Below are 20,977 nucleotides of genomic sequence, written 5' to 3'. Positions count from 1 at the left end.
CTCACAGTGCACGAGAAGGGTTCCAAACAAGTTTGCGTCCGGTCTACCGGCAACGAGAAGACTCGGGTTACGGTCATGCTATCGTGCACAGCAGACGGCCACAAGCTCCCACCCTATGTCGTGTTCAAACGCAAAACAATGCCGAAAGGTGAGGAGCTGCCAAAGAATGTTATCGTGAGATGCCACGAGAAAGGTTGGATGAACGAGGGTCTTGTCCTTGACTGGGTGAAGTCCGTGTGGTGTAGGCGGCCCGGTGCACTATTGTCCTTCCCGTCGATCCTCGTGCTGGACGCGTTTCGCTGCCATTTGGCCGACTCGGTCAAGAGAGTGTTACGCGATTGCGGCACTGAACTTGTCGTCATCCCAGGCGGAATGACTTCCCAGCTGCAGCCACTTGACGTTTGCGTAAACAAGCCTTTCAAGGACGCGGTCAAGCGGTGCTACGCTGAGTGGATGCGCTCAGATGAGCCTGCAGTGACGCCGACTGGGAGGCTGAAGCGGCATCGCCAGCCACGCTGTGCAAGTGGATTGTGGATGCGTGGGCGAGCATTCCTGCGGACCTTGTGCGTCGGTCTTTCAAAAAGTGTGGCATATCAAACGCCCTCGATGGCACAGAAGATGAGTGCCTGTGGGAAGATTTGTCCGACAAAGAAATCTCCGAAGAAAGCGCTGTTGAGGATGAGAGCGATTGAAGTGCGGTGTCCAATTGCAATAAATGCCTTTCTTCGTGCTTACCTGGTTTACCTCACTCGTATTATACGCGGATAATTTTTTTTTTCTATTTCGCGTCTCTAAAATTTCATCTCATATTATATTCGGGTTCATATTATACGCGGGTTTTTACGGTAAGTTGACCCCCCCCCCCCCCTGCACCTGACCTGCCAAGACCCAGGTTATGTGGTTCCCCACTTGGTAGCTTGACGGCGTGTGTGTGCAGCTCAAAGCAATAAACATGGAATGATACAGTCGCAAAGCTAGCATTCAGAGGCAAATGGCAAAACAAGGCAACAAAATTGGTACTCTCACATGCGTCCCGGCTGAGTAGCAGCAAGCAGAACAGCCAACTATTCAGTAGTTTTGGATTCTGGAGCAACGCACGCTGCGGAGGTTAGCGGAAGTTTGCTCTCGCAGCCGTTTGTACAGAAAACTGGCCGCTGGTGAGTGAGCCGGGTAAACGGAGCACAACTGACTTTTTTTTACCAGAACGAATTTCCAAACATACGACTAACTTTTTTGACACCACTTACCTTTCGGAGTTGAATGCAGCAACATGGCCACACCGATCTTTCCAAATGTGTCCTGCGTGCACCTGCGTGCATGGTGGTTGCGCTTGTGTATCAGGGAGCATGAAATATGCGAGTAAATGTTTTTTAGGGGTGCGCTGATTGCATGAGGGCACAGATTATGTGAGTAAATACAGTACATTGGAGACCACTTATAACGTAACCGCTTATAGTGCAGGACGGGATACAGTGTGGTTTTTGCTGACCATTGGTTGGTATGCCTCCCATAGGACTCAGTGTAAAATCATATTGCTTAATATGCGTTCATGCAAAGCGAAATACCAGTTACAGTGCGGTGTGAAATCCGCTCGGAGACTGCGCAGAACAGGAAGGGTAGCGGATGATTCAGGCGACAATGAAGACGACAAGCCGTAAGTCTCATGTAAAGGCCGCAATAGAGTCCTTAGCTGAAATGCAAGCCTACTGCGCGAGGCATGACTTGGATGAGGAAGTGTTGAAGTGCCTTTGCTTGGTGAAAAAGGAACTAATCCGTAATGCCATGAAGAGGCAGCGGCAGGCCAAAAAACTGTTGTTTTTTTTTTCCGGCTGCACATGACGTGCCTCAAAAACAAATGTTTTAGCATAGTGCGTGCAGCGCTACCGCGGAGGTTAGTGTGACCACCTTCGTGGAACTGGGCATGCGCTGATAACAAGCGTATGCGTATTTCCACACTGGTAGTTGCGGTAACCTCCGCAGTTGCGCTGCGTGCAATATGCTAAAGGTAATCTAAGCATGAAGCAGACTTAGTAGGTTGCTTTTCTTTTTTTTTTTTTGTTCAATGATAAATAAAGCGTTTTTGAACAGGAAGTTACCCATTGCCCATTTAACGGGTATTTTGGTCTGAAAAAGCAATGTTTGTGTTACAGTGCAGATTTTTGCGGCCCCCGCGACTTACATTATAAGAGGTCTGCACGGTACTTACTCTCATCATTAATGCACCGCCTTGCTACGGCTGTCAAAAAGTACATTTTTTTCTCTCATATTATAAATGCAGCTTTTTATTTTTGTGTGCTTCTGATGGTGATAGGTTATGGTAGCAGGCGCTTTTTATTGAACGCTGAAAATGCTATGCAGTGCTATGATGCACCATCTATTCGATTAATACTACTACACATCAGTGTACAGGAGGAACGTCCAACAAGAATGTTACATGAGAACCAGTAGCAACCACGCCTGGTTACAGAGGGTTTCTTTTTGTGACCTGCCATATTAGTGACTGTAGCAACTTGTTGCAGCTGGACTTCACTTTGAATGATGTGCTAGAGTGACCCTTAGTTGTGCTTTCTTTGGACAGTGTTATGAAACGTTACGAGAGTTATACAAGCTAGCTTAAGATAAAAGTTCTTGACTATGCTTATGAGTCCGCAAACCGTGCTGAAGAATGTATTTAGTTTTATTTAGAAGGTGAATCATACTGGATGAAGTATTTATTCCACCAATCTAGCTTTTGTCTTGTCTTTACTCCTTAGAATTTTTTTTAATATTTAACTCCATGTAACGACCACGCCCCCTACATTTTTAGAGGACTTTCTGAAAAAATGCGTTCATTATGCCAGTAAAAATGGTGCTACCTGAGTCAGAAAAGAAATAAGTGTTACTTTATAGTCATTGCTGGTGTTGTCTCATTGACCTTGTAGTGGCACTGTTTCCAAGCCTCACCGCGGTGGTTTAGTGATCAAGGCACTCGGCTACTAAGCCTAAGGATCCAGGTTCAATCCCGGGCGTGGCGGCCAGGTTTCGATGGAGGTGAAACTCAAAAGGCACCCATGTGCTGTGTGATGTCGGCGCATGTTAAAGAATCCCAGGTGGTCCAAATTAATCTGGAGCCATCCACTACGATGTCCCTCACAGCCAATGTGTTTGTTCAGGACATTAACTTTCACACAATTTGCAATATGCCTGGCATACACCCCGGGGTTTAGGTTCAGCATTTCTGTTCTGCAAAAAGTATGTGGCAGTGCTTAAGGAGGATTTAACTCATAAATAAAATGCTTCTTAACCTATGGGTCAGTAGAAAGATGCACTTGACTGCTTTTCTATTGCGCTGTCACCAAAAAGAGAATGTTTGCATTCAGATGTGTCAAAATTTTGACTCTGCTACCTGAACCAGCTGCTTTAGGTGTGTGTGCGGTGGTATTTTTGACCACTTGTAGTGACCTGTCTTTCGAGAAGAAGGATCCACTGGCGTCACTGGTCAAGGGTGGGGGATCCAAGCGCAATGCCCTGCTGAAGTGGTGCCAGAACAAGACCATGGGCTACAAGGTACAAGGCACAACCCCACCCCACCATCTTTGGTGGTGTACTGCAGGCAGGGGTTTGCCCTCATACTACTATGAAAACTTGTTATAGCGAACAGGTAAAAAATCATAGAATAGTTTGATATAGCTGAAATTCGTAATATAAAATTATGTCAGAAACTAATACAATAGCAGCGGAGCTTAGTCATCGAAAGGACGGCAACTCAGACAATCCTTACTAGAGAACTGGAGAGGCCTTCTCCTAGGTTTTAGCGACGTTTTGAAGGTGCTCATGACGAATCTGGGGGCTGCAAAGATCGGAACGGCAGTTAGGTTGGCTTCCAGCTAGGGTGGCTTCCCGCATCACAGCCGTGTCGCATGGAAAGCGGTGTGTCAGAGCGACCGCTGTCACTGTTTTCACCACCTCTGTGACAGACGACGTGAGTGCAGGGTGGCTTACTGCAGGCCTACTAACATCCACACCATTGCTTCCAGGGCACTGTCGACAGGTTCGAAGGGTGTGAACGCGTAATTGTCTACCGGAATACAACCCTGCACGCCGCTGCATCTTTCATGCCGCCGTTTGCGATTGCGAGATAAAAACTCAAACCTTGGCACCAGTCACTTGTGTAGTGCTGCGAAGCCTGTCACTTGCCGCCTGAACAAGTATCGCTTGGTGGTGGGAAGTTCAATATATCCGTTTCATGGCCAACTGCGTTTAATATATACAGTAAAGATTACATATGTTAATATATTTACGAATAGTTCGATATATCCAATAATTCGTAATATTCATGTTCGTTACGTCGAGGTTTGACTGTAGTTTCTGAATTGGACCCTGCCAATCACAAAAAACTGAACTGCGAAGCACCACCAAGCTGCACTTTGCAGAGTGAGCCTTCATTAACTTTAACTAGCATATATATCTTGGAATATCAAGTAGAAAGCTTTTCAAGGTGTACAACATACTCTAAATAGTACTCTGTTTTCACTGTTTATGTTAAAAGGTTATCATGATGAATTTGGATGCCTCAAAGCATGACCTCTACATCCTCGGTAGAAGGACTATCAGCCAATGATTTGCTTGGCCTGCGAGCCACTCCACAAACCAAAGAGCAAGTGCATGTTAGCACAGTACAATATGCGCCACTCTCTCCTGCTTTGTACTTCACACAATTTTTGGGTCGACAGCTGAGATGCACTGAGTTGGCTCCCAACTTCAAAGCTTGGAGAATTCATGACGAAACCAGAATCTGCTTCACAGGACAACGTTAGCCAGGCAAACGTAGAGGGGAAGAGATGGACATACGAGTCAGGGGACTCTGCCCCCTCCCCCTTTTAGTGGAATGTATTGAAATCATAACAGGCTTCCCAAAGAAGTACTCTTTGTTACTGCACAATATGAAACATATCCAGCTTAAAGTGCAGCACTAATTTAGCTGTAATTACCCTTCAAATTATTGGTTCATGATAAATGGGATATCGGAAATTTCTGCATTGTAATGGAGAAGCAGAGTCGTTGCAGGTTACTGTATTGAAGGATGTAAACTCCCATACAGGAACGGCAACTGCTGTGTATGTTTGAATTTTCTTAATGCAGGGACAGAGTACAGAAGTCATATTTGAGGCTCCAAAAATTACAGTTCGATTTTTGCGCTTAACTTTTGCTAATAAAAAATCCCGACAGTCCTACGTGTAGGAGCGTATAGTTGCTTCCTGAACTAAGAAGACAGAAGAATTGCTTGATACTTTTTCTTCAGAATTTGGACTAATGTAGTGTAAGCTTTTAATGCGAGAGCATTACTTGGCTCGTGCAAAAACCCTGCCGTGGTCAGAGAGCTGTGGTCAGAAAGCCATGGCAGGCACATGTGGCAGGAACGCCGCACACGAGTGATGTCATCGCCTCTCCTGGAGGGATGGAGTGCCACCCACCACTGTGCAGGCAAGAGAGGGAAACACTCCTCCTGACACTGCGGAATGGGAGAAGGGCAATTCAACTTTTGCGATGAATGGAAACAGGTTCGGGGGCACCCCTCCTCCTCGCTTGGGTCACTATACAATACTTGCTCACTTGGATAACAAAGCAGACCGCCCTCATGATGGGAGCAGCTGGCCCGCTTTGCACCATGCATTGGGCGAGATGTCACTGTCCCGCCTGATTTGATGTGGTACATGTAAACAGCTAGGAAATACGATGCGCCACTGTTGTATTCATGTAAACGCGGCTTGAGATTACACAAAAGGGAAAGGCCTCACTGCCACCGCCAGTTGGCCATCAGCTTTCGGAGAGTGAGGTTGTGGTGCTATGGAGTCTTCTTCGCCCAAGTTGAATCGCTCTCATCTCCATCATCCGGTGAGACATCAAAGCGTGGCCGGAGGTGGCAGCTCACTGCCTATGAAGTATGTGACCATCGCAATGCAGCGAAACGTGCGAAGCGAGCTGCTGCAGCGAAACAGCATTCAGCCCCCAAGCCCCCAACAATTCAGTGACACACTTAGCGACAAGCAATGCTCTCGCATTTATACGTTATCTGAATGGCTTAGGTGCGCCATAATTTTTTGGCTCTTGTGTAGCCACATATCTTTAAGGCCATGCAGGTGTGAGGGAATAACTGATGAAATGAGTTATTGATTTTCCTCTTGTTAGGATATACCAGGCATCCAATGCTTAAATTCTGTCACTCCTATGTTTCATTCACATTCACATTGATGAGCAAAAGGAGATGAGCATTGGCAAAGCTGGGACAGCCCGACATGTTCATTCCAGCTTCAGTTTTTTATGCCTTTACCACACGGTCTGCTAATGCTTGCAGAAATTTCGGCACCTTCATTACCATGCAGCCATGAAGTACTGAACACGTTCGTTATTTATGACCTTGTATGGCTGTATTCTGTTCCCCATGCCCTGAATCCTGGAACAGGGCATAGACATCACCAACTTCAGTAGCAGCTGGAATGATGGGCTGGCCTTCTGTGCCCTCCTGCACACCTACCTCGGGGACAAGATCCCTTACGACCAGCTGGACAGCAAGGACAAGGTCAGTTGCAGGGGAGGCTGCTTGGCCCATGCTTGGCCCATTTTGCGGAAGCAGCAGGTTTTGCCGAGTAGGAAGTTTGTGTTTTCTGAATAGCTTCCTCGGGCAACCATTAACAATGGTGAGGTCTTGAAAAAGACAATCATGTGCCATTCAGTTGGCCAAGAGAGTTTCACAGATGGGTGCAATCGTTGACACGTGCATTTGGTTGGTGCAGCCATCAAACAAATAAGTGTGGTTTTCCTGATATGAAGGAATTGCTAATACCAAAGCAAAGTAGTAATTATGTGCATGCTCAACAGGTTGCAGCGTTCAGCTTAACTAATAGAAAAAAAATAGCCATCGCGCAGAGCAGGGACACACGTGCGCTATTTATCCCTTCTGCCAGTGCACTTGAGCCAAGAGCTGCTCAAGAAGTAACAAACGTGCATCCTGTAATGTCAGTCAATGAAATGTGCATCTTGCCACCAAAAAAAAAAAAAAGAACCTTGCTCAGTGGTTTTGATGTCATAGCAAATCATCATATATGGCTGATATTACAGACTTTTCTTCCATGCCTTGTTGCATGCCATGCTTTGTTTCATGCCATGCCATGTGTTGTTGTGTGCATATGTCTTTTGTGTGCTTGTCTTCTTGTCAAGTGAGAAGGTAAGAACCAAAGTGTCTTGCAGACAACTCAATACATGAGCATACAGTGCTGCAAGCTTCTTGAATGATGCACATGTTAGTACCAGGTGGCATGTCGCAAATCCTGGCTGAAACTTGAAAAACTATGTGTGGATGACGAGGTGCGTAAAGATAGGGAGCAGAGTCATGAACTCGGTGCACAGCATTTATGGTCGAACAGAGAGTCACAGGCAACAGGAAGGGTGCTCAACCTTGTAATGAGTATGTCGGGCATGGAGTGGAGTTTCTTAAAAGGCTTGACTAGATGTCAGGTGAGGCAGCAACAGTTTCACTTTGTGTCTAAATTGGCAAACCTTCATATTAGCATTTTAAAATGGTGCAAAGTGAAGATTTCTTTAGGTGTAGTGTGCCTGAGTAGCACTTGTGCATTAGTTCTCTTAGCTTTATTGCATCACATACTGACTGCACAGTTGCGGTATAGTGATGGCAATAGCCAACACTGGTCAAAGCTTCTTTAGGTAAAAGATGAAATGTGCATGCTCTCGAATTTGTTACACCCGTGACCAATGTTTGAAAAAGGCAGGCAAGCTTCTGTGACTTGTTTTCCATTTTGCACAGTTATTTTATTGAGCGGTCACTGTCAGCACTGTCAGAGTGACTGACACTGACATATTTCTGCAAGCCTTCCTTTTTTATATCTTGGGTTTGTTTTATATCCTCCACTTTTTCTCTTTTTATTTCAGCGGAGAAACTTCAGCATTGCATTTGAAGCAGCAGAATCAGCTGGAATCCCCAGCACTTTGGTGCGTATAGTGCCTGTTCTGTCCTTCAGAGCAAGCTGTCAAAAGCATGTCCTCTTTTGAGGCATGCACACCAATTTACAGTGATTTTTAATGTCTCTTGCAGAATGTCAATGAACTTATATGCCTCGAGCGCCCTGACTGGCAGTCTATCATGACTTACGTTACGTCCATCTACAAGCATTTTGAGACCTGAGGGGACCCAAATGGACCACAGCCTTGTAGTACTTCTGCCAAAGGAATGCGCACACGTGTTGTTGACAAAAGGGACTTAACCCTATCTTTATTGCTTTTAGTTTTATGTTTGCTGTTTTTCTCATCAGTGTTACCCTGCCTTAGACCTGTCGATTTTTGCCGTAAGAGCAGTGGGTGGTGCTGTCACCACAATCTCTGTAGCTTAGCAGCCACAGCATTCCTTGCAGTGGTGTGGTATCAATTCAGCCAGCTGGCCTTGCAAATGCTTGCTAAGATGAAAAGAGCTTGTGTGCTTACAGTGGTCTTAAATGTTATCAGCTTGCCACCTTGGGTGAAAACACCAAAGATGGCATCTTGGCTTGCAGTTCTTTCCTGTGGTGTAAAACTGGACGCCTGTTTTTGGCAGCCCACAGAAGTGTTCACAGTATTGTTTAAGGACATGTACACCCTTTTCAGTCTCTCCATCATGCTGGTACTACTGCCTGGGAAGTTTAGAGGTGCGCTTGTTTATACTGAATGCCAGTTTTGAGGAGGAGCCTTCGTGCAGTCTTCTTTTCAAAGTATTTTGTTTCTTTGAACCTCGGTGGCAAGGAGCCTGGAACGCATTTCCTCATAACAGATTAAGCTTGCGTTTAGTGGTCAAGGCTCCAGCATAGGAGGAGGCAGGACAGGGAGGATAGCAGCTGTTGTTTCCGCAACACGTTTTCTTACTCAAGTTTCTTGTACGCGTTTTTTGCCTGAGCAAGGTATATACATGTGTGTGTGCACATTTGTCTGAAATACTCCTCTCGTATTTTTTTTCTTATCATAGCACATGTTGTTCGCACACTTATATCGCGTCCTGAAGTGGGCAGCATGCATCATTGTCACGTGCTTCATCTATTTATGAGCCCATTTGTATTGTTTTTAATACAGCTGTCACACAGAAAGTGAAAGTGTCACTTTTATTATGGTTGCCTCAAAGTCACTTTCACAGTGCCTGCACTCTGCTGTGTCTTTGAAGCTCTTTGCAGCGTATGAAAACGAATGCTTGTCTTCACTGCACATTTTCAATATCAGTAAACATTTTGTTTTATGTGCACAAGTTGGTTGATGCCTTTTAGTGAAATTCTCTAAAAGAAATTCAGTTTGGCTTGTCGTCTGCCTTATGTACTGTTGCTAGATTGGCTTCACATTTCTTTCCTCTTTTTTGTACAAAGAAAAGAAAGGAAGATCTGTTCGCTTGTGTTGCTTTAATGCTGTCAGAGATCAGGCTCGGTGATACCAGCAGAGGCATTGCATTTTTCTGCCTTGCACTGTGGGAGTGACCTTCTAGTATAAGCTGGTGTTGTTTGTGCCCTGGCGTGACAGGGCTGTGGTCTAGTCATGTGTGTAAACAATTCTGTACATCTGTGCACAGTAAATGAACCGCCTTCTGCTATATTTGACTGCCACGGACTGCTGTACGTAAGTGATCAAGGTTTTGTTCTTGTGCAAAAAAACAAATAATATGCACGGGCATATTCACTGTAGAATATATACAGAAGTATATAGAGTTCCATGCTAAAGGGTCTTGGTGCTGGCGATTTCTCCAGGGCACAAAAAGATTTTACTGCCCTTAAAAAAAGAAGAAAAACATGAAGAGCTAGGATGGCGTGTCATGCAGGGCACCATCACAGACCTTGTTCGTGTCCTTGTCTCCGGTTGTAGCAGAGTCTTACCTTCTCGTGCTCGTGGTGTGTACAGGGGGGCCATGCCGAGGGGCCAGGCTACCTGTCATTGTACGAAGGCGTGCATTGCAGTGCAAATACCCTGCATGATGGAGCGAATGGGATGCTCTGGCGACATGTGCAAGCATTTTGAAAACGAGTTTCAGCCTAGAATTGCAAGTGGCAGCCAAGGTATTTGTCTGGAAGCAAAGCCAGTCCGCGCACATTCACAGCAATTCTTTGTGCTGCGATGCCTGTAGAACAGGGTTTGTGAGAATTCGTGCTCACCTGCCAGCATGTCACTGTGGTCAAATAGCTTTCCTTTTTCGTGGTAACTTTTGGTGGCAAAATTTCATAGTGCTTCATGCTATCCTGCATGCCATTTGCATGACTTTTTGTGTGCAAGTTGCCAGCGCAGCTTTCAGAAAGGAGCACACAAGAAAAATGCACAAGCTGTGGCAGTGTGTCAATTTGTTTGTTTCGAAGCATATCTTTGGGTCTTTTTTGTGGAAAAATCGAGAGCAGATAGTAAAGCAGTGCTTCAAATAGAAAATAAAGAGATGGAAGTAGATATTTTCATGCACCAAGGAGGTTTGGGACCATGCAAGCATTCTGGGAGTGATTTAGCACTTGTCCTGCTATTCCTGTATAATAGTCTTATTAGATGCTGCTGTCCTTGAGGAAAGTCATCACTTGATGTCCAAGTAGTAAGCATTCTTCTGAAACAGCTGTTTCAAGACAATTTCCTTGTACTTATTTGCATTTTACTCCATTTTTGTTCTCATAATGCACCATGTAGGTGCAGCAGGCTTTTGGCCACGTGCTTTTAGGTCACCCAGATCATTTCATGTTCTCTGTTGGTATTAATTGAGTTAATTTAGTCTTGCTGTTGCTTCCAGTCTAGTCAACTGGGAGCATCTGAAGCTAAAATTTCCTAGTGCTGACGTGTTTTTCTTTTCGTAATGTTGCCTCAAATTGACTATTTCTCATTCACTGCACAACTGCTCTTCCTTCTCTGTGTGAAACTTTACTTAAGCCAAATATGAAATTAAGCATATTTATAACATCAACTGTATGCCGCCTTGTCTTTTGTGCTGCGTAAATTAGATTTGTAGGACATTTTTACGGGGAATAAAATGGGACTATGGGCAAAATTCGATGCACAGAATACGTAAAGGAGCATCAGCCGAAAACTCTTCATTAGCTGGGCAGCATGCATGCTAAGGGAATTCATGAATTCATGCACAGCTTTGTCTTAGCAGTGTTGAAAAGGCAGCTTACAGTAGATGCTGACAAGTCACATTGATTCATAAATTGGGGCAAAGTGCAGCTCTAATTGAATGTAGTATGTGTAATATATGGTGTGCTGTTTTGGTTGGCGTAGAAGGAACACATGCCTAAGGTTTTATGCATTGTATTGGTATTTCGGATTCATGCTTGCTTTTTTTTTAATTGCGAAATATGTGCGTGCTGTGTTCTACGCAGCTCTTGCCGTGCGTCGATGGTCCATCTGCATTACTTTTCTTGTCACATTTTGCATGATCCTAGAACAGTTTTTAATGTCATCTTACCCACTGCAAACCAGATTTTAAGTTGCTTTATTATATGCTGGACATAGTTTTGCCCAGAATAACAGTATTTTGTTTTCTATTCGTTTTCGTACTGTGTAAAATCTGAAACTATGGCAGTTCTGAGTTTTTGCTGGAAAACATGGTATATTTTGGTATTTAGCACTTAACTAGGGAAACTTTCCCACCTGTTTTGACCAATATTAGTATTAGTTAAGAAGGTTCGTTTAAGCTATTCTTCCCCTTGCTAGCTGCTATGTTTTGCATTCAATGGACTGTTCAAAATTGAATTGTCGCTTGACTTCTTTTGTCAAACTCACATGAAAGGAAATAATCGAGCAGAGGTGTTTTATTTTTTTGATTGAGCACCTTTCATTGCTGCTCTAAAGAACTAGCTAAGCTTTAAGGAAGTGTTGATCCATTAGATGTGCTTCAGTCACTAAATTGTGAATGACCATATTTTTTGTATCTTGCTTGTTTCAGGAACATTTTTGATACATTTATAGCATAAAGTAAGCTCACACTTTCACACATATTTTTCTGTAAGATTTCTTATGCATTCTTTTCGAAGTGCCACATCAACTGCCGTGTATATATATATATATATATATATATATATATATATATATATATATATATATATATATATATATATATAGCGTGCCTGGCTTGAATGGATGAATTGGGTGAATTTTAATGCATAAGTTTATAGTAGACATTCATCGTTTCCTTTTTATTCAGATGAAAGACATAGCATTTTAATAAAAAGCAAAGATTTTTAGCAGGATGTTTAAAACTGGCATGGTGCTCTGTTTTGGGAAGGGGTTTAGGGGGAGAGGCCTCTGGAAGGAGACAGGCAGCAAATTGTACACAAAGAAAACATGCAAAATAAAAATAGTCGCTGCCACGGAATTCTGAAGCAGATATTTTGGGTTATATACAAGTAGCCTCAAGTTTTTCAAGAGGCCAGTGGCCAGCCTACATAGACAAGAGACTTATCGGTGCAAAAACGGGACACCAAAACTGAACTGATGCTGAGAAAGCATATTGCGTCTTTTAGCTGAACCAGAAATTTAGCATAATTCATCGTAACCTAAAAACTGCAGGAAGACAACTTGTTAGACATGCCCCTTGTTTTTTTAGACATATTAGTGGGAACTGGTGACATTTGTTGTACTTGGCACCTATAAATATAGGTGCATGGAAATATTATGGGACATATTTATTCAGCAAATTTTTGCAGTCATTAGCATGCAGTTTTAATGGGTGCTTGCCACAACACTCGTTCAAATTTAGTCGCAGGAGCTGAAGCTCACAAGGTCATGGTTTTTTGGTATATGAGATAGTCATTTCAGTCCACACATTTCTTCCCACTTTTTTTAATTATCATGTATGCAGCCAAACACATATAATGAATAACCTTTCTTTTTCTCTTATGCAACAACTGGTGAGGTGTTGCATGCAGAGCAAAGCCACCAGACGATTTTTACTACTATTCCTGATACCTCATGTAGCCCTGTACAATAGCTGCCTACAGTGTTTGCAGCTGCTTCTGGAGGAAAGGTGTTCCAAAGAGCATTGTCCTGCCTTTTCATCTTTGTTTCTGTTCCTCATTTGCATATTACCTCGCACTTTATATGCAAGCGACTTGTACTGCTGTTTGTAAGAAAAACGGTTCCTTGGCTCAAGTAAGCTGAAGTGCACTTTTTGTACATTTTGTCTGTGCGCAGTGTGTAGTATGTATTGTCTTTGTGCGCTACAAGAATAAGCAGGATGATTTATTCTGGAGATTGTACAAGCCTTTTGTACAGTTCTTTATTGTGTGCTTTTTATACTTAAATATGCAACACACTGAAATATGTTGTGTGTGAAGGTTTGATAAAGGTATAGTGCACAAGTATTGTGTCTTAATTTTTCTTTAAAAAAAGGTTGGGTGCAAACATTATATCCTGGATTTATTAATGCGGAGTGGGATCAGATTTCATCGCTGGCATTATGGCGATATATCCTGCTGTTGTGCTGCTGAGGTCTAGGTGGGATGGCAGTTACTGTGTAAGAAATGCAGCAGCAAGCAGTGAAAGAGTAGCACATGATAATATATACTTCTCGTCGTCAACTTTGTGTTGCCTCAGACCTTTCGTACTTTGCCACTCTCGGTTTCATGACCAGCAGATGAGTACCTTTGCTACTTTTCTGCTGGTCACAATACATTTGTAGTTATCTGTTCCACACCGTGCGAGTTAAGGTGCACAGTCCTGATAGGCGTGTTTCGGTTTCAACAGGCGAGCCATGGCTGTGTTGGTATGGGTCACGTGAGGTGTGAAAAAAATGCAATGTAATCACTGACAGCTAGGTGGTTTAAATCTGCTACAAGGCTAAAGCCATCCTGCCCCAAGAACTGGAATCACATTGAGTGAAGTAGTGAAAAAAGGTGCACATTAAAGACACCCATAGTGCACCATTTCCTTTCCTCAAAAATAAAACTGAAAAATGGTTTTGGGGGTAAGGAAATGGCGCAGTAACTGTCCCGGCGGACACCTGAACCACGCTGTAAAGGAAGGGATAAAGGAGGGACAGAGAAAGGAAAGTGTTGTAGTGGAGGGCTCAGGAATAATTTCGACCACCTGGGGAGGGGATCTCTAACGTGACTTTAAGCACATGGGCGCCTTTTCGTTTCACCTCTGTCGAAACGCGGCCGACGCGGTCGGGTTCGAACCCCCGGGTACTCCGCATCAGTAGCCGAGCGCTCTAACTACAGCCACCGCGGCGGGTCCTCAAAAACCAATTCTCAGTTTTAGAAGCAGTGATTGGAAAAATTGTTTATTTTAGGAAAGGAATGGCGCAGTAGGGGGAGGTCTCGCATATCGGCGGACGCCTGAACCGCGCCGTAAGGGAAGGGAGTGAAAGAAGGAAGAGGTGCCGTAGTGGAGGGCTCCGGAATAATTTCGAGCACATGAAGAGGGAGCCCCGCAGGGGCACGTCTTTCGCAAAGCGTCCCGTGCCAGACGGATTGCTCGAGCTTGCTGCTCCGGAGCCCGGAGGAGAGCATCTCGGATTTCTTTCTCTGTGATTCCATCAATATGCCCGGGAGAATCGGGGCATTTCCAAATGAGATGGTTCCCTACACCGCCATTCCCCTCTCAAAACGGTGGCAACCCATCCTTTTCAGTAAGGACGTCACGAGTCTGAATGGACTGGCGGAAGGATAATAATAATAATAATAATTGTTTTTTTTAGGGGAAAGGAAAAGGCGCAGTATCTGTCTCATATATCGTTGGACACCTGAACCGCGCCGTAATGGAAGGGATAAAGGAGGGAGTGAAAGAAGAAAGGAAGAAGAGGTGCCGTAGTGGAGGGCTCCGGAATAATTTCGACCCCCTGGGGATCTTCAACGTGCACTGACATCGCACAGCACACGGGTGCCTTAGCGTTTTTCCTCCATAAAAACGCAGCCGCCGCGGTCGGGTTCGAACCCGGGAACTCCGGATCAGTAGTCGAGCGCCCTAACCACTGAGCCACCGCGGCGGGGCCGGAAGGATCTCTAAATCCAGTTTTCTGGACGATGACTATCTTTTGCTGCCGGGAAGCGCCGAAACATAACCGACAAGAGCCAGAAAAGTTCTCACGCGAAGCATGGGAGCCTTTGAGCGGAAACCCGGCGGAGACCGTGTGGCGGCGTCACATAAAATCCTGATTAAATAACGCAGAAGGTGACCACACGCCACGTGACCACCACAATAATGTCACACTTCAAAGAACAACGGTATCGATTTTTTTTTTTGAAAAATCCGATAGTCCGGCATTTTGTGGCTTTAATGCCGCTTGTCCAGCAGCGAAAGATGCATTTATTGCTATGAGATTTCGATTCGAAGTTGAAAAAACTCGCAGGACTGTTACGACGCGACCACTGGTGTAGTGGTCACGTGGTGCACCCCTGCACTGGCAGGCGGCTGTTCCAAACAGCCATCTGTAGGCTTATGCGACCCAGGTTGAGCCGTGGGCCAGACGCCTACGACGCGAAATCCAGGGACGGGCGCCTAACAGCTATCGCTGTAAAACTTTTTCCCGCCGCTACGGTTCAAACTCGGGATTAATGACGAAATAGAAGAGCGACGTAAAGCAACGGAAACGAGGACTCCGTGATTGCTGGTGCCGAGTGCTGCGCTCCCACGTAGCAGAAACCAAAAGGAAAACAACTGCCGTCGGACGTTGGGAGGCCTCTATCAGCCGTCGTCGCTTCGTTTACATTTGAGCCAACGTTACGATGGATCCAGTTCCCGATTCCGACAAAAGTTCTCGCTAAGAACTGTGGCCTGCATTCAGCGATCTCAACCCCACACAGCGAGCGATGTTTTTGAGGGCTGAGGCGGCGGGTCTTGCAAAGAAAGTCCAGCGTCGTTGTCCCCACCGAGTCACGACTGATGTGTAGCGACTGGTAAGTGCGGGCATATTTAAATTCTGTAATAATAGTGCTCGTAGGGCTGGCTATGCAGTCTAGCGTTTTGATACGTTGACGAAGCGAACACGCCGAGTGGTGCGTTTGCTAACGTGGAGGCGCGTTGAACATTGGCTTTTTCCTTGTCGCAGTTGCGTTCCGTTGCACGAACGTCGTTTGAGGAGCACTTAGGCATTTGGAGGGCCTCTGCTGCTCCGCCCTTGTAAATCGAGGCGCATAACGAAACCATGCCGGGCACGCAAACGCACAGCGGCCAAGCACCGCAAGACATGCCGAAACTCGGTACGCAGCCTATTGCGTCGCCAACTGCGGGTGTTCTTTGACTTGCAACATTCACTAATAATAATTGGTTTTTTGGGGAAAGTAAATGGCGCAGCATCTGTCTCACATATCGGCGGACACCTGAACCGCGCCGTAAGGGAAGGTATAAAGGAGGGAGTGAAAGAAGAAAGGAAAAGAGAGGTGCCGTAGTGGAGGGCTCCGGAGTAATTTCGACCACCTGGGGATCTTTAACGTGCACTGACATCTCACAGCACACGGGCGCCTTAGCGTTGGGTTGTCTTTTTACGTCTTCCTCATGCGATAAAAGTGCGCTAGTCGTTTCAAAACAAAACTTAAGTATATCGATCAAACACGTAACATTCATGCACGTTTGTCAGCCTCGGAGATCTGTTGTCCTTTTCTCCTTCATGATCGCGCTTGTACTTGCGAGATTGGCCTGTGGCGGCGATGCCTGTATTTTAGTTCTTGCTCGTTTCTACCTTACAAGACCTTTGTTTTCATAAAGAGTGGTATTTTTGTGTTTAGGAGCTGGTATTCTATCGGTATACAAGCCAACTTTAATTTCTCCCAATTTTCCCTTTAATGGAGACGAGCGGGATGCGAACACGCGGTTATAGCGCGGCGACGCGAGCTGATCAGCTTTGTTGTCCGCTGCATTATTTTAGGCTACTAAGGCTGGTTCACATGCAAGCGAAAACGCTCGCGAATCCTGCCGCCGCGGCGCAGATACCCGTCTCGAGCAGCGGCGGCGGCTCCGGCGTCTAGCGGCGAGGTGCGGACAAGTTGGAATTTCTTGGCGGCGGCAGCGCTTCTGGACTAATGACGGCCCAGCGTTGCCACGGGGCACTGCGCATAGGGTTTACTTCCTTGCTGCACGTGATACCGACAAGATGTCACGCGAGCTTTTTAACAAATTGTGAATTAGTGAAACGCGATTTATATTTATTTAAATAAAATATGAGAAGTGACAAAATATCGCTTATATATTACGGTTTTTGGTGTTTGCACGCCGCCAATACCGGTTGCAAGTGCATATTTTTGCCAGCAACATTGATTTTCGCAGAGGTGGCCGGGAAACGCGCAGCTATGGGCTCCGTGCGCTGGTATGGTGGCGCCAGCAGCGACCACATCGCCAGCGCCGCCTAGCAGACGCGCACTGACCGCGATGCCATTCTAAGTCAACGCCTTCTTCTCTGCGGATTTCAACGCATTGGAAGCCTTGACGCCACCACTGCTGCATTTCGTTTCAATTGCTTTCAGGTTGAGCTGATCACCGATTCCGAGCAACCATGATTGTGTTGCAGTCCCGACGGCACTGCAATATCTGGCAGCGCAGTTGAGCTTATTGAGATTAATTAAGTACCTTTACAGTTTGAGAAACAAGGCTCTGACCCAAATAATGAAATCAGCTATGTAATTTACATCCACTGTGACATCGACTATGTGAATGGTCGGCTAGAAATGCGAAAAACGCACACTTACTACACATATATATATCAGATGATAGTGCTCTACATCCTGCAGGATCGACACTTCTTTACTTTGTGTATTCCTCTCAGAGAAGCATAGCTCTAAGCATACGAAAAGACGATGCGTTTCTTGCTAAGTGTCTTCCACAGGACATTCATTTCAGGAATTTCATGAAGACACCAATTACATGAATTATTTTGGTCGTATTTCTCTTTTGGTAAATACTTAACTATAGAAAGGCCGCCGCGGTGGCTCAGTGGTTATGGTGCTCAGCTGCTAACCCAAATGACTCGTGTTCGATCCTGGTTGCGGCGGTCGCATTTCCGTGAAGGCAAAATTCTAGAGGCCCGCGTACTGCGCGATGTCAGTGCACGTTAAAGAACTCCAAGTGGTTGTAATTATCTGGAACCTCCTACTATGGCGCCCCTTATAGTCTTCGTTGCATTGAGACGATAAACCTAATTAAAATAAAAAGATTAATTCCCAAAATTAAGGGTATAGTGATGTTGTGAAATCCAAGAAATATATATAGAGAGAAAGTTGAACCACTCTCTATTTTTCTTTTTATTCGTCTAGAACAGGATTTGAGACCTCATAAATGCAGCAAATAAAGATACAAAATTTTAAACCACTGAAGGAAATGAAATGATGTAAATAAATACACAAAAGCTTAGGTGAAACAATGTGAAAAACGACATAAGCACTCTCAGAAGTACGACATCGCTCCCACTGCATACACACACGCACAAAAAAAACTGGAAACAAAATTGACACGCTGAACCACAGATGAGCATAACAAACGAAGACTTAAACTTCAGATGGTAGCTCCAAGAACTTCACCGTAGACCATTTCCTGTGACTGACTGAACGCATTTCCTTCGATCTACATAAAGACATAAAGCAGCTCCTACCAATGATGTCACGTTCTAAACACCCCAGTCAATGTAAACCCTTTCCCAGTTCACTCTCATGAATTTAATTCCACAGTGCACTCATTTCCAGCATACCCTCTGTGCATGAGCGAGCATGCACGATGTCCAAGAAAAGCGTTTAAATATATTCGGTACTTTGACTGCAGTGTTTTTATAGCTGTTATGACATTGAGTAAACACAGCAGTAGGTAGAGCACCCATAATTATCCAAGTTTGTTTTCGCCTTCGGACGAAACACCTAACCGCTCGCCTCGCTCACTGCAAACTGAACCAGAGAGCTGCGTTCGCTGCGTCCGCCTTTCGCCACCGCTGTTAACCAGGTGGCGCCACTCGCGCGCGCCAAACTGCAGCGCACGGAGCCCATAGGTGGGGGTGGTGGTGAAAACATTTATTGATTCTTGAGCCTTATGATTACAACCTACTGATGGGTCGGCTCGATATCGCGTAAGGTGGCCGGGAGCTTATTTGTGGCTCTCAGCAGCCCACCAGCTGCTTGTGTGCAGCCGGGTCCGAGGTGGACACCGCGATCTCCCATCGCTTTATGCCGGTGAGTTCGGGGGATAGGCTGCTCTGGGTGCCCCGCAGAGGGCGCATTCAGTTTAGAAAAGGCCGGGATGGGTAAGGGCAAGGTAAGCTGGGGATAGAAAGGTACGGGATTAGAGCTGGCGCGAGGTCACCTTCTCGAGTTAAGAGTTCAGCTGACAGTTTAACGTGTTAGGCTGTGGCGATGGCGTAGAGGCTGGCTCACATGCAAGCGATTCGACGAATTCAGCGAACAGAGGCGCGGCGCTGCGAAGCTTTCGCGAGCTTTCGTTTCACATGCTTCGCCGCTACGCTATGCTGCGCGTTTAAAGACGTGCCCTCTCCCCGCCCCCCACAAATGCATATCTGTATCGTTCTACTGTCGCTTATAACGAACCTGATGATCAATCGGGTGGCGTTCGTTGTATCCGAAGTTCGTAGTAAATGTATTTCCCATATTACAGCTAAGAATGCTAAAATCCATCTCTATCTTTCTACTCTTGAGCCACTTATAACGAACCTGGTGGGTGGTGTTCGTTGTATCCGAAGTTCGTAGTAAATGGATTTCCCATATTACAGCTAAGAAAGCAAAAATCCATCTCTCTATCGTTCTACCCTTGAGCCCACTTATAACGAACCTGATGGGTGGTGTTCGTTGTATCCGAAGATCGTAGTAAAGGGATTTCTCATTTTCCAGCTAAGAAAGCAAAAATACATCTCTCTATCGTTCTACCCTTGAGCCCACTTATAACGAACCTGATGGGTGGTGTTCGTTGTATCCGAAGTTCGTAGTAAAGGGATTTCTCATATTACAGCTAAGAAAGCTAAAATCCATCTCTCTATCGTTCTACCCTTGAGCCCACTTATAACAAACCTGATGGGTGGTGTTCGTTGTATCCGAAGTTCGTAGTAAATGGATTTCCCATATTACAGCTAAGAAAGCAAAAATCCATATCTCTATCGTTCTACCCTTGAGCCCACTTATAACGAACCTTATGGGTGGTGTTCGTTGTATCCGAAGATCGTAGTAAAGGGATTTCTCATTTTCCAGCTAAGAAAGCAAAAATACATCTCTCTATCGTTCTACCCTTGAGCCCACTTATAACGAACCTGATGGGTGGTGTTCGTTGTATCCGAAGTTCGTAGTAAAGGGATTTCTCATATTACAGCTAAGAAAGCTAAAATCCATCTCTCTATCGTTCTACCCTTGAGCCCACTTATAACAAACCTGATGGGTGGTGTTCGTTGTATCCGAAGTTCGTAGTAAATGGATTTCCCATATTACAGCTAAGAAAGCAAAAATCCATCTCTCTATCGTTCTACCCTTGAGCCCACTTATAACGAACCTGATGGGTGGTGTTCGTTGTATCCGAAGATCGTAGTAAAGGGATTTCTCATTTTCCAGCTAAGAAAGCAAAAATACATCTCTCTATCGTTCTACCCTTGAGCCCACTTATAACGAACCTGATGGGTGGTGTTCGTTGTATCCGAAGTTCGTAGTAAAGGGATTTCTCATATTACAGCTAAGAAAGCTAAAATCCATCTCTCTATCGTTCTACCCTTGAGCCCACTTATAACAAACCTGATGGGTGGTGTTCGTTGTATCCGAAGTTCGTAGTAAATGGATTTCTCATATCACAGCCAAGAAAGCCAAGTCCGACAAAAGTGGCATTTAGTTCTTTAAAAAGTGAGTTTTGTGCGTCTATACTTCAGAGCTGACCCTGTCGCGGTGCTTTCCAAGCTGTGCAGAGCGGTCATGTTCTCGCGGAGACTTTTGCTACCAACAATGCGCTTTAGGAACGTGTTATAGCATATATCTAATCGTAGATGAAGCGCTCACGGTAGCTGCTGGCAGTTCAGCCTTACCCGCCGCGGTGGCTC

The 20,977-nt window shown here is 45.2% G+C and overlaps 1 protein-coding gene and 1 long non-coding RNA gene across 6 annotated transcripts in view; one reads left to right on the top strand and one right to left on the bottom strand.

Moving 5' to 3' along the window:
- The window catches only part of spdi (sperm antigen with calponin homology and coiled-coil domains split discs), a 40,259-nt gene extending 29,267 nt beyond the window's left edge, over nucleotides 1-10,992 (top strand). For all 5 annotated transcript variants that reach the window (XM_077653069.1, XM_077653070.1, XM_077653066.1 and 2 more), the window contains 4 exons: nucleotides 3,438-3,546; nucleotides 6,443-6,559; nucleotides 7,927-7,986; nucleotides 8,090-10,992. In XM_077653069.1, the coding sequence (XP_077509195.1) occupies nucleotides 3,438-3,546; nucleotides 6,443-6,559; nucleotides 7,927-7,986; nucleotides 8,090-8,179 (376 nt within the window). In that variant the 3' untranslated portion in view covers nucleotides 8,180-10,992. The remainder of the gene's footprint in view (nucleotides 1-3,437; nucleotides 3,547-6,442; nucleotides 6,560-7,926; nucleotides 7,987-8,089) is intronic.
- LOC144120546 (uncharacterized) overlaps nucleotides 9,837-20,977 on the bottom strand; it is a 135,410-nt gene continuing 124,269 nt past the window's right edge. The window contains exon 4 of the long non-coding RNA XR_013312454.1: nucleotides 9,837-9,969. This is a non-coding gene — a long non-coding RNA (uncharacterized LOC144120546). The remainder of the gene's footprint in view (nucleotides 9,970-20,977) is intronic.

The sequence above is a fragment of the Amblyomma americanum genome, chromosome 2 (genome assembly GCF_052857255.1).
Source record: "Amblyomma americanum isolate KBUSLIRL-KWMA chromosome 2, ASM5285725v1, whole genome shotgun sequence".
Taxonomy (NCBI): Eukaryota; Metazoa; Arthropoda; class Arachnida; order Ixodida; family Ixodidae; genus Amblyomma; species Amblyomma americanum.
The sequence above is the reverse complement of the archived record's forward strand: the minus strand, read 5'-3'. Positions and strand labels throughout refer to the sequence as shown.